Raw genomic sequence first — 13,940 nt, forward strand, 5'->3', positions numbered from 1 at the left:
TAAAAGGAAAACAAGACATCTTCAACAGTTTTTCTTCCAGTACTTCTGCTTGGTTTTTGAATAAGAATTTGTTTCTTTCAAAAACGATCCTTGGTTTTCATTCCCTGGGAAGTAGGCCCTGTTACAGGGTAGAGGACTAGAAGAAATCTTTAACCTATTCCTTTACCCCTATAGGAAGCCACATTATATAATCTCAGGTGTTAATTTCAATTTTTTTCTTAAATGTTTTTGAGGGGTTTTTTTGTCTTGACTAGTCTTACTGATAGGCTGAATTAAGTATCATCTTTTAACCTAAACTTTTTGAGGCCATTTTTTAATCCTTTTACTCTATGTTTAGCCATCTTTAGTGCATTTATAGTGGGCAATTTTGTCTTTTCTTCAGCTTAGTTTTATTGAAGTAAACAAGCCAAGTGCTTTCAATTATTCATAGTGAGGGTAGAAGGGTTGTCGTCTTCTTATGATTCCTTGTTTCCCTGGTGGTTGTAGGAGCTCTGTGTTTTCTGTCTCTAATCTTTAACCACGGATGATCAGATTTGTTACTTTGGGTGGAGTTTTTCCACAGTCTTGTAGGGTAGCTTTAAAATGTCCATATTCTCTATAGCAAAGTTCTTGACACTTAATTTCATTTATTACTTTTCCGAGTCCTGAGTGGGTAATCATTTTATTTGCAACTTAAGCCATAAGTGTTCATAAGAGTGAGCAAAATACAAGTTCTGGTCTTCATCTCAACAATTTGAATAGCACCTTGGTCAGGAGGGGGGAACTGGTTGTTTTGTTTTTTTCAAAGAATCTTATTGCCAGTAGCTGAAAGTTTCTTGTGAACAGCAGAATTTTGTATTTTGGGGATTAGCCTAAACAGTGTGCACACAGTTCTTTTAACACTAAGCTACTGCCAATAGAAAACCAAGTGCATCTTGGGAGATACTGATTTTTGCATTGATGAGATGGTGTGGAAATGGCTTCACAAAGTGCAGGAAAGAAGATTATGCTCCCTGCTTATGGATCTTCCTTAAATAATGTTCCTAAGTATTTTAAATCAAAAGAACTATAGAGGAAGAATTAAGTAATGTTAAAAAAAAATTGTTGCCTTTTGGTATTGACTTTATCTTAGGCTTTCAGAGGGAAGAATGACAATCTGGGAATAAAATCTTTAAAAAACCAATCAAACAAAACCCCAACCTAAAACTAAAATAAACATTGTAGTGGAGTTTGGGGTTAGGGTTTTTTTCCCTTGTTTCTTTCAAATACAAAACAATGCCCTTAGGTTGGTGGGTTTTTTCCCCCCTCGCCCTGCGAGTAGTCATTTTAGTAGCTTTCAAAACCATGAGTCAAAACACAGATCTTCTGTTTGAAACATCTAGTGAATAATCAAAATGATGTCAGTCTTGACAATTACTACCATCTAGCAAAAGCTTACCCATCTTTCCATACTTGCAGCTTCTGGGTAGCAATGGTGAGCGATGGGGACTACTGTTGGTTGTTTCTGAATTCAGTTGTTTGTCATTAGCAGCATTAAGGCACCCTCCCAGCTATGGTGATACTGCAAGTAAATGATGCAGGTGCTTGAAAACATTCTGCTTCGAAAGCAGTTTTAGAAATAGCAGACGAAAGCACTAAAATACATCTCCTCAACTTTTTTTTTTTTTCCCCCAAGTGGTGTCTTTTTCATTTTGTACAATAAAAGTTTTGGAGACTGTGTTTGCTCATTCATTACCTCTCTGTGATTGATACTTAGTACTGTTGACATCTGTTGTGTCATTAGGTGATGTTATAAGTGATAATGTCATGATGTGAGGTACATCATAATACAGATGTCAGTCTAGACAGTATTTGCTTCCACCTTGTCCCTACATGGAGTCTTGTTTGGTCAAATATGAAGATTAGTCCAGGGCAGAAAAAGACTTAGTGTTTTCCCAAATCCACGTGATTTACTTTTATAACAGTATAGAGAGTTACCCTGTTTAATTGTTATAATATATGTGTAATATAAGTATCTGGGATAATGTAGTTTAATTTCTTGAGCCCTTCAAGATTTATAATGAGATCCTGCAAAATTTTACATATCTTTCACTCCTAGAAGTCCCACATATCTCTGGGATCTCATTAGGTGTGAACCTATTGTGCAGGATCCGGACGCGAGTGGCTGAGCAGCAGGAGAGATGTAGGGAGAGAGATTTTACTTGTAGCCTTCCTTAGAAAAATACATCACAATGCCATTCCTCATGTGAAAGAGAATAGAAACTGCTTTAAAATGTACCATTAATTTCCAGGTTTGTAATGCAATAATTATGTCTTGAATTTGGAGGCATTATCAGTATTTGCTTTATTAAGATATACTGTACAAGAAGTTTGCATTGGGCTGCTAGATTTCTACAGGGTTGGGAGAGAGAACGTAAAATACAGGAACCCTTTTGTTTCAAATCAAAATATCTTCTTGGTCTGTAAAGTTCTAGCGTTGACAGTGAACTAGTCTGCCACATGTCTGTTGGCCAGGAATTGTTGGAGTAGTAAGAACATAGATAGTAATTACATTACAGGAGGATAAACGATGTGAATTGGAGCTGTGTTGGTCACGCTTTTCACTTGAAGCAGTGAGTGCCATGAGTGCCAGTTGCATGAGCAGTTCAGGTGCACGCCAGTGACTGCTGTCCCCCACCCTCCGTGGGGAGGTGGCTTCCCTGGCTGCCAGCTGGGCAAGAAATCACAGAAGTGCCAGAGCTGAAATCACAGCTGTGGGGCTCTGAATGTGCTACTGTGGCCTCTGAGTAACAGTAAGCCATTTCCAAAGTGAAACAGTGCTGTTAAAATCGTGGCTACTCCAACAGGAGGTGCTGACTGTGTGTGAGAAAACATGAATATATCTGATCTACTTATTTTTTTTTAATTATGATGTTTCTTTTCGTAATGGCTGTTTAAGACAAGTTTTCTACTCCTTCACCAGTTCGAAGTGCCTGTTTCATCTTCAGTACTGTTTCTTATGGTGGTGCGTGGTGCAGTTTTTCTTGGCTGGGGTCTGTGTACGGCTCAACAAAACATGGTTGAGCAAAACACGAGAAAAACTTAGCTGCTGGTCTAAGAGATGGTTTTTTTCCCCTTGGAAAAATCTGCACTTCCTAATATTTTGATGTTTCTTATTTTTGTTTTTAATCACAATTTATTCACTGTTTCATCGTGCTGAACAGTAAATTATTTCTGGGCCAGCACATCTATAATTGATGAAGGAGTCCACAGGAGTGGATAGACACTGGCGGAAGAAGCAGTCCTTGTAAGATTGATGTCCCACAGGCAAAAAGCTCCTGTTGCCATTCTGCAGACCAATGGATTTGGTGCGCAGGCAGCTCCCAGATTTTTAACTCAGCCTCTGCTGATATTGCTGGCAGATCTTCCCATCAGCTTGCTGGCGTCTTTGCTAATAGACTGCATAGGTAATCACAGCTTGCAGCCCTTCGTACCCGGCACTGGAGACTAACCGTTTCACCTCTGAAAGAATATATAGCCTCTGTCAGCTCCAGGTTTAGAATGGCCTGTTGATCGTGAACTGACTCTTGAATGTCTGTTCATTATCTTGCTGCTACAACATGAACTGATCAGATAATATTTTTAGATTTCTCTTCAATCATTTACATTAGCTTGCCAGTTTAGGGTGGCTCAAGAAAATAGCCTGTTCTAATCTGTAATGTCTCAAAATTTACCATTTCATTGCATAGATTTTTAATGAAAAAAGCACAGTGTGCATTTGTGTGTGTATATATATAATAGATATTTATATATAGTATATACACAGTTTGAAAACAGCGTGGTACAAGCTTGCTGGGTTGTTTGTCCATTGTGGACCTGCTGAAATGTACATTTATGGAGGAAGTTAATTTAAAAATCAATTAAAATGGAACATTGTGTTTAATGACAGAGCAATATTTAGATAGCTCTAGCCAGTACGTGTATTTATTTTGGTATTAGTTTTAGCTCTAAACTTCACTTCAGAAAAACCCAGAAGTCTTCCTTGCCAAAGTTTCCTGCATTTTGTCAATGAGAAAAGAGAGTTGAAGGTAATAAATACTTCTTAAGAGATCAAAATCAATGAGATTTGCAGTGCATCATAATGCCATGTTGCTTTTACATGGGTATGCATTATTCATTTTTCCACATGCTTGAAGGTGGTCTCTGCAGTGCTGTGAGGAGGCAGTGAGACAGTAAGTGGGTCCTCAAAGGTGGGAGGCCCAGCAGGGCTCAAGATTTCTGGACTCAGGGTTCATGTTTCTTTGAGTCTTTTTAAAAGAGTAGGAATCTCTCAGCAGTGATTTAACTTCATTGACTTTGGATCCTGTTGTAAACGTAATTTCTGCGAAAACAAATTACTCTTAATGATGTTGCTTCTAAAGAGAAATTACGTCCTGACTTGGTGAAGACAGAAGATTTTTCTCCATTGATTCAGTAAGGTCAGGAGTTCACCTAAAGGTGTTTTAAGTTGGACTTCATCATGCATATTGCCTTTGAAATTACGCGCCACAGTCCTAAATAAAGTGCTGCTGACTGCATTAGACCACTTACATCTAGCAGCCTGCAGAAGAACCCACATCAGAAAAATACAGTATTTAAGGTCAAAGTTAACAAGTGCAGAGCATTAGTTATTAAGAAATGAATGCACACATTCTGTCATGCGCTGTAAACTCCTGCAGGGTTTGTCTTTACTGACAAAAAAGCATACGTGTATTTGTTGGTGTAATTTTTGTGTGTTGCAGTATAAGGAAATCTGCTTGAGTTATCCAAACATTTCAGTTATTCTTCAAGACAGACCCTGATTTGAGCATCATTGCAACTATCATCCTTTATCGGTTTCTGGTGAAAAATATGAACGCCTTTTCTTCACTGAGGAAGCATTATTTTTTTATTATTATTTCGCTGTATTAAAATGGAGCCCAAAACACCTTAGCTCAAAGCAAAGTCCATAAACCCATCCCTTTAGGATGTGAAGTCAAGGTATCTGCAAAGCATCTAAAATCAAAGCCTATTTAGTGAGAAGACTGGACAAAAGAATAAAGTGATTTTAATTTCTTAAGAATTATATTCAGCAAAAAGGTATTAGTAGAGAATAATAGTGTCCATTCCATTTTTTGCTCAACTGGCTAAATTTTTTACTTGATTCAGAAATATAGTAATGAATAAGAAATTGGGATTCAAAAAATCTTGAACCAGCACAATAGTCCTCCAACATTTTCTTGCCGTGATAGAGCATATCTGACCTCTGGCTGTGAGTCAGTAGGAACCACTGAGACAGAAGCGTTAAACTCAGAGGGACTTATGTCATCCTACACATTGGAGTCTGTGAGTCTGGAAAAAATGAAACTCTAGTGTCTGAGAGAATGAGTAAGGGACTCTCAGAGCAGAAAGTTCAGTATGGACCTGCTCTAGAAAACTAATTTATTATGAAGAGTATTTTACAGTATTTCTGAAGCCCTTGTATTTTATTCCACAGAAGTTTAGTTTATAACCATCTACTTGAAATTGCAATTGTTAGTGGATTTCTGAATTCTGTTGTGACCTGAGTATCTGGGTGCTTATTTTTGTATTGCATGCACATTTTCAGCAGTTCACATAAAACAACATGAACTGCAGCAGAAAACTGGAAATGTTAAAAAATCTTATTAGTATGTTTATGATTCTGCATTTTGAATTTTTTTGTAACTTAAGAATTTTTATGTGGTAACTGTCAGTATTTTTTTGAGAAAATAGATGCATTGCAGTCTATAAATGTCAATTAAATGAAAGTGGTTGTTCACTAATTGCATAAGATCTCTTTATTCTTTTGTTACTCAGTTTAGCTTTGATCATCTCCAATATTTTCATCTGGAATCAACGCAAGCTTTTTGATGTGTAGTGTGCAAATATACTGAAATATACTTCTTTCTTGGAATAGAGGCTATATTTTATGATAATTGATCTGCCAAAGCATAAAACAATATGATAGTTTGTTTTATTTTAAAACTGTTAAAGAAAATGTAAGTGGAATTTCCAAAATTGTGTTGGCTGCATAAGAAACAGTTAATTATGTGACCTACATGCTGTGTCTCAGGCACAAGCCTGCTCAGTGGTCTGTGATAAAAAGCCTTATTAAATACTGTAATGATTTACGTATGTCTGCAGACAGATATAACCTTTAAAAGGGAAAAACATTAAGGGAAACAAAGGGAAACTGCTCAAAACCAAGTCCTGTAGGCTCAGAAGTAGAGAAGAAAGTAGTAGCACAGATTTAGATCATCAAGGCTAACATACTCTAATGTAGATGTTTGTAGTGGATACCAACAGCTGTGTGAGCTGAAGAACAATTAGTCCATGGTTTTGTAATGTTTGTTTTTCTCAAACTGATGTTCTAATCAATTTTCACCCTGTAATGGGATCTTTTCTACCCATGTCCTTATGATCCATCCAGTTTCCAATACTACTCTGCCATCAGTCATGTGTAATTTGTCTCTTGCCCTCTGCCTAGTAGGGGATTGTATTTACTTTGGTTTTCTTGATTATTTTATTTTAAACATTTTTAAAGGTACATGCTTAGTACTACATGACACAACAGCTAGGGTGTGGCATATCCTTGCCTGCAGAGATTTGTCATGGTTCTGCGTTTCTGTCAAAGCTTCTTCTGGAATTCCTCTTGGAAGAGTTGCAGAACCCTACCCTATGGTGAAGGTTTGGCAATGCTGAAGAGCAGAAGCGTGATCCATGCATGGTTCATTCATTCCTTCAAACCTAAAGCTCCTCAGCTTTAGGTGATGTGATTAGATCAGAACTGCACTGCGAGGGAGGTTTACAGCTTTTTACAGTTTGGATTACAGCATTTATGAGTTTGGCTCTGGCTACAGATGGCTACCCTGAAACATTAATTGGATTCACAGCCATGCAAAAATATGTTTCCCAGAACTCTAAAACTGAGCAGTTTTCATTTCTGTTCACCTGTCTTTTCATGGGGCGGCCTGTGATAAGATGGTTGTTTTTCCCTAAGTGTTTTCTTTGCACAATGTCCTGTGTAGCCTAGCAGGAAACGTGAAGGCTCCGGTCGAGATGAAAATACAAGATTATTGACATACCATGGTTTAAGTGAGATTTTTTTCATTTACTTCTCAGACATACCGTGTTTGTGATAGTATCCTTGATCTTCCCAGTCCCAAACAGCAATGATACAAATACAGTATACGATTCCTAAATCTCTTTCATCCTGCTGTATTTGTCAACTTGCTTTGTTTTATTTCAAACCTGGTTTTCTTTGCCAGCTCTTGGAAAGAGTCTGGGGACAAGCAGATAGGAAAATCATGTTTCTCTTATCTTTATTCAGATACGGTTATTCAAATCATCCTTTTTAGGGTTTTGATTTTCAGATAAAGCAGAGGGCCTGACCAGGCACAGAAAACTCTTTAAGATTGTATCTTGTAAGTTAATACTAATAATATATGACATGATACAAGGGTTATTTATTCTCAAACAAAGAAAAGAAAGTAGACTCATGTAAGCCAAAAACTGGCATCTGGATTACTTTGAAATTATGATGGGCCAATAATCAGATTTGCCAGAAATTATCTGTGAGATTCAAATAGAGGTACTTAACCAGCAGGCATTACTAGGAATGTCTGTTTTATGGAGCTGATAGACTCCTAGTCAAGGAGAGCTGCGTTCTGGTTTTCAGCTTGACTTAATTTGACTCTAGATGTTAGTTCCAGGAGAAAAGAGGGTGCATTAGCAAAGCTCTTTCAGGTCAAAGCAAGCACTTTGTCTCTTGGCTAGTAAGTATCATTGGTGGGAGCCAGGGAACCGTGATGCTGTCTTAGTGTGCTGGAGAACTAATCAATTCTGCTGTCGTGGCTAGTTCAGCTGGCCCTGGTTTAAGAATTAGGTCATACCTGATTTGAGACACTAGGTGGTTTGTTTCTGCTCTTTTTTGCACTCTTTTGTTTTAGAGAGAACCTCTGAGTCAAATAATTAAGGGGGGGAACCCACCAACAATAAAACATGAAGTGGATATTTTATACTACAGTTTCTGGCAATATGCAGAGAGAAGGGCACACAGGCATGCATTCACACACTTCGACCGCTCCCCCACACCGTAGGTGTGTGTGTATACATATCCGTGTGGTACTGATGATGAATGAACCATGGTATGTGTTACACGTTACTCTGAGTCCTCATATTTTCTAGCACTGAAATCTGTGTGAAGGTCTGCCATCACTTCTGAGTCATGCCAGCATGTCTGTTCAGCTGATCAAGAAGTGCAAGTTTTTTGGTCTTTATGTGTATTTTGAGCAAAAGAACATTTTTTGTATGTGTGTATTCTCAGGTACGTGTGTTGCCTTGTGAGTGGGGTGTTGAGTCATTCTGGGTTTTATTGAGAGGGTTTTTTGTTTGCAATGAGTCTTCAGGAAATCGGTTTGTTTTGGTGAAGCCGTTCTGAAGCATTTTATTTTGGTTATGCTAAGGGCTTGTAAAGCACACAGATAACAACTTGCCAGGTGTCAGAAGCCAACAAGATTTCTCATATAGACCAGGCTTGGAAGCACTGATAGGGAATGGAAGCAGGGAAGGAAGCCAAGCCCTTCACATGGAGTGAAGTATGTGGCATGGACAAGAGTGTTCCATTCAGCTCGCTCTACTGTCATGACAGTGGGCTGAAAAGGGAAAGAAATACGGTGGGTGTTACCAATGAAGAATTCTAAAAACAGAATAAAAATTGCCAGGAAAAAAATACCAAAACAGTTCACCATCTTCACTGATAAGAAATTTACCTGCTGTGAACTTGAACTGATTGTCTTTCACCATTTTTTTGCCGCCTTAACATATATTCTGCTCAGTGCAAGGACTATATCGTTGTGTTCAGAAATGAGTGAATAAATTGCACATGTGGTTGAGATACAAAGAGTAGTGAGGAAACAATATACTTATTGTATATATTTAGTTCATCTCTCTTAAGGTGATCTAGAAAATATTTCTTTCTGCCAGTATTCTGTTATTTAATTTAATATTGAAATTCTTGTTAAAAAAAAAAAAAAACCCAACAAAAACAACCCACCCTTTCTTCTGGCACTGCAAAAGTCAGTATTTTAAAGGCTTGCAAAGATAAATATTTAATACCCCAATGGGCACTGCAGCACTTTCAGCAAGATTCACGAGCATCTGATGTGCCAAAACCAATTCTGCAATCTTGAGATTAGGTGACCTTAATAATTGCAAAAAAATGGATATTTTAGTATCTTGTGTAGCTCTAAAGTGAAGAGCACCCCTGAGTGGTGACCCTTCCTTTGTTTCCTCTTTCACCTTCTCCTTTATCTTCCTTTAAAATCTGAAAGTCAGCACTTTGGTGGGTTTCCAGCAGAGCTGGGTCAGGAAGCAGCAGCATAGGAGAATTTGCGTATTAGTTTCCTTGTTTGTGAAGGGAAAAAAAAATCCACCAAAAATCTGGAGGCATGAGAGGCTTTAATTTTTTACCCACTCTCACTAAAGGGTTTCACACAATTTGCAGAGTGTACTTGCTGTGTGATGCCATAGATGAGATGCATCAGTACTGAATTGCTGGAGTAGGTACCAGAGGTACAAGGGGCAGGCTCTCGGGCTGGGGTTTTGGCTTGGCAAAATAGGCTTGATGAGTGCATTGTGTAAACTGAAGGAGGAGAGAAGTTTTAAAGGGAAAGAGGGAGAAACTCATTAATCTTTTTACCCGCTGGTAGATTTTATTCCTCCCTTAGTTGGACAAAGTTGACGTACTATGCATATTTAAAATACCTTGGTGTTTTGGGGTCTTTTTCTGAGGACAGTAGTTCCCAAACGGCATACCAGCGATGGTGTGTGAGCTTGACGTGCTCACTGACTTCACAGCAGTTTTTAGAAGGCAGCAAATGAATATTCAGTGTCCGCTTTTGAACTCTGAAGCTGATTTATTTACTGCATCTCAAGAAGGATTAATTGGGAACTCCAGCATGGACCTGCTGTTGCTGCTCTTGGGCTGCATGCCTGTGTGGGCAGGGCCCCGCTGGAGGCAGCGAGGCTCCCAGCAGTCACGGGTGATGGCTTCCTCTCAGCAGCTCCCAGGATCACTGCCTGCTTTCCCAAGGACCTGCAGGACGCTGCTGACAGCAGAAAAAGCTCTGTGGCACAGGGCAGCAGCACTGGACAGTGAGTGGTGGTCCTTGCAAGGTCCAAATTGTGCTGAGTACCTATCAGGGAACTGGACTGACTGAAACAATTGCAAGTCATTTTGCCAGAACACAGCATTTCAGGGCAGCATAACGTTTTGGAAGGTACGTATGAGTAACACTGGAGCCAGCAGGGTACCAAAGAATGGGTACTAATTGATGTCAATACGTGATTCATCTTGGCAAGGGGAGGCTCACGGTGAAAGAACAGATATGTTACACGATGGCAGATTTTCAGTTAGTAATTGTGAATTGTCTCGCTTCTTCTTTTGGAACTTGTGCCTCCTGAATCCTGCACCTCTGTAAACAGCACCATGGTTAGCAGCAAAGAGGATTTGGATGTAGGAAGTGAGTGCAACTTCATGTCAGTGCTGGTGCACTATAAAGACTGACTCAAGCAGAGAGTCACAGGGAGACCAGAGCTCAGAGATGGGATGGGATTCGATTTGGCAGTGTTCAGTTGCCATATTAAGTACCTAGAAGATAGCAGGGATTTGGTGTGAGGTCGTTCAGGAGCCTTTAGAGGTGACCTTAAATGTTTGGTGTGTCTATATGTCTTACTGTCTCACAGTAAGTCTGCTGTGCATCCCTCGTTGGTGGTGCATTGCCATTTGAGATTGAGATGCCCATAATGTTCTCTGGGCATAGGTCTCTTCTGTTCTCATAGACAAACTCCCATTGACTTAATGTGAGGTCTGTGTTTCACCCACTGTAAAGCCTGAGAGCAAATGCGCAGGGTTTTTTTCAGAATTAAAGTTTTTCATTCCCTACCTAGTAAATGTAGGGCAGAGGTGGTGCCATTCAATTTCTCCCATTTTGTTTTGTTTGCAAAAAGCACCATAAGTGCAAAGTAGTGTTGCCTTGGCTTGTTCTGCCAACTGAGCGCTCTGGTTGGCTAAACAGCCTTCTGCTAAAAAAAAAAGTATAATTAGATTGTTTTATTTTAAAGGTCATTTTTAATTTCTTCTAGAAAAAGTCTGCTTTCCTCTTATGATAGCTTATCTTTTTGTTAATGCTTTGAATTTTTTATTATTTGCTACCTTAGTTAAATTTACCCTAGAAATGATTGCTGTAATCCACAAAAGAACTTAATTTTCTAGTTAAAAGCCAGGCAGTGAGGCTCTAGATACTAGCTAAAACTTCAGTTCTACTGTATCTGTGGTTGTGCTTTTTCCTTTATTTCTCTGTGTTTGTGTCCCCCCTACTACTTGCTGCTCCCTTGTTTCCTTCTTCATATTAACAAAATCTTTTTATTATAAAGCATTACTGTTACCTCCACAGATACTTTTCCTGGCAAGTCATGTGTTGTTCTTTGTTCCTTCAAATGTTTTTACCTTGCCATTCTCAAATTATATTTTAATTTACTTATCTTTGAGCATAAGCTCGTCTACAAGGCCTTGATTTTGTTCCCTTTTTAGCTGGGGATCTTTAACCTTAACTTTCCAGTCTCTGTTGCATGACAAGGTTTCCATAGCTGGATACAGGAGCGTGTTGTGTATCCCAATACATGTTCAGATATTTTCTGATTTCTTTTTAGTGCTTTGCTGTACGATCTCTGGGCTGGGTGGAAATGGCAGAAGAAGATCTGGCTCCTGGAAAAAGCAGCGTTGCTGTGAACAATTGCATCAGACAACTCTCGTACTGTAAAAATGACATCAGAGACACTGTTGGCATTTGGGGAGAGGTAAGAACAGGGTGAACTTGTAACGCCTCTTGTAACATGCCTCTCGTGCCATGAAATGTCTTGAAAGAACAACCGTGTAGGCAAATATATCCATGCTGTGTGTTTGGGATTTCCCTATCCCAGCTGGTACTGCCAAAAAATAGATCAGGGTTCAAGGAAAGCGTTGACATTTTTGTGCCAAACTTCTCAGGACAGCAGATGCTACAAAGATCTTGCCTTCATGTTTGCATCTGTGCTAGTACATGCCTGTGCAATACCAGTGCTGGGGACACACAGGCCAAACTGTTGAAATCGGCAGAAGTCTTTCTCCTGACCAGAGGTTTGAGGGTGGTGTTTTGCAACAGCATTTTCACAGGTTTCCCAGGGACAAAAGGGCTTTCAGGAAGCCCAGACTGGTGTGGCTTGTGCTTCTGAAATGCATGAGAAGTTTGAGACTGATGGACAGATGGCTTATTTTAAGATGATTATTTTATCAGTGTTCAGAAGGAAATTATTTTTATGTCATCAGTCTGTCTGTTGGTTCCTCTTCAATAAACCTTGAATCTGTTCGCCAGTGTCATCCAGTTTTGAAGAATGCCAAATTCCCACTCGCTGAGGGGAAAACAGAGCCAAGCTCTCTTCTTTCTTGGTTTGCTGATGGGTCAGTACACCTTCATCGATAGAACCATGCAAGCTTCTGAATTGGCAGCAAAGGCAGGATAACGCTGTGGGAGCTCAGGGATGTGAAGTGTGAAAGAAGCCTGAGGTGTTGTGTAGAAAACAGGTGTGTTGGGGAAAGATGAAGAAGTGGAAGGTGTGGAGGGATCAGTCAGTGAAACAAGAAAGGAACAGGTGGGGTTATAATGCTGGGACATAGAGAAGACATAAGAGACAAACCCATAGAAAACCATCTTCGTTATTTGATTGTTCATGGAACAACTTAAACTTCAGCCAAATCTTACTCTACCTCTCTGATGACATATTTTCAGGAGGGTTACACTAATGTGGATGTACTACACAAGATCTGAATGCAAAAGCAATGTAAGAGTGAATGTTGTAATCCATCTTGTGTGATCTAAACAAAACGGCACTGCTAAACAGAAGAGAAATTAAAAGAAAGATTTGTCTATTTCAGTGAAAATTTAAGGAAAAATATCAGTCTCCCAAGTTACTGTTACAATCTAAGGCTTAAGTAGAGTGTCCTGGCTATGATCATCCCCACGTTTTCATCATTTAAAAGCGCAAAACAAAATATAAAGAACCCTACACTTTGGGTAAAATCCTGGTCCTGCAGAAGCTTTGCCACTGGCTTTAATGTGGGATTTTATGCCCTTCGTTCCCCTCCGAAAGAAATTCCCTGTGAGTTTCTAATTTCCAGGGTTCTGTAAAATCTAAGAAGGAAAACACAACTCGCCTGTTCGTGTTGCTACTTCCCTATGCATTATAGTCCTGTGCATTACAAAATCACTTACACAGAAAAGATACATTGTTGCCATTGACCTGTATACCGCCATGTGTAACACTTCCCTGAAAGGCTGCTGGGGTTGAGCCTTTCTTTCCTTTATTCACTTTCCCTGCGTGGCTGTTCCCCTTCCTCATCTTGGACCGTCGGGTCTCTGCAGCTGTTCAGCAGTTCAGAGGCCTATGTTCAAGCTCCCAGTCTGTCTAAATCATTTCTTCTTGCCCTGTGCAGTGTTTTCATCTCTAAAATAGCTTTTGTATAATAAGGCAACAAAACTTAGCAAAATATATTGCTTCTGGCTGCAGCCAAGCTATCCCTTGAGCATTGCAAGGATAATTTCCTGTGACTTATGTTGCTTATCTGCCCATTCTCCAATCTTTTCCAGCTAATTTGGATTCAGTTTTATTACCCTAATCCCAGTGTATTTTGCATGATGAACAGCTTTTACCTTCTTGTAATAATTTCCTTCTGGAACAAATATATAAGTAGAAAATGGGTCCAAAAAGCAATCTTTGTGACACTTGGTAACATTCTTCACATAATCTGTTTACTGCTTCTGACCTCCAAGCAAATTTCTCACCTTTTTTCTTTGTGATGACTCTGTTTTCTGTTTGGTTTCCTTCATCATGTTGGTCTGCCTGGT

At 39.3% G+C, this 13,940-nt stretch overlaps 1 protein-coding gene across 12 annotated transcripts in view; it reads left to right on the top strand.

Moving 5' to 3' along the window:
• The window catches only part of APBB2 (amyloid beta precursor protein binding family B member 2), a 189,705-nt gene that overhangs the window by 130,961 nt on the left and 44,804 nt on the right, over positions 1–13,940 (top strand). For all 12 annotated transcript variants that reach the window (XM_037384246.1, XM_037384274.1, XM_037384255.1 and 9 more), the window contains one exon: positions 11,710–11,856. In XM_037384246.1, the coding sequence (XP_037240143.1) occupies positions 11,710–11,856 (147 nt within the window). The remainder of the gene's footprint in view (positions 1–11,709; positions 11,857–13,940) is intronic.

Source organism: Falco rusticolus, chromosome 1 (genome assembly GCF_015220075.1).
Source record: "Falco rusticolus isolate bFalRus1 chromosome 1, bFalRus1.pri, whole genome shotgun sequence".
Classification (NCBI taxonomy): domain Eukaryota; kingdom Metazoa; phylum Chordata; class Aves; order Falconiformes; family Falconidae; genus Falco; species Falco rusticolus.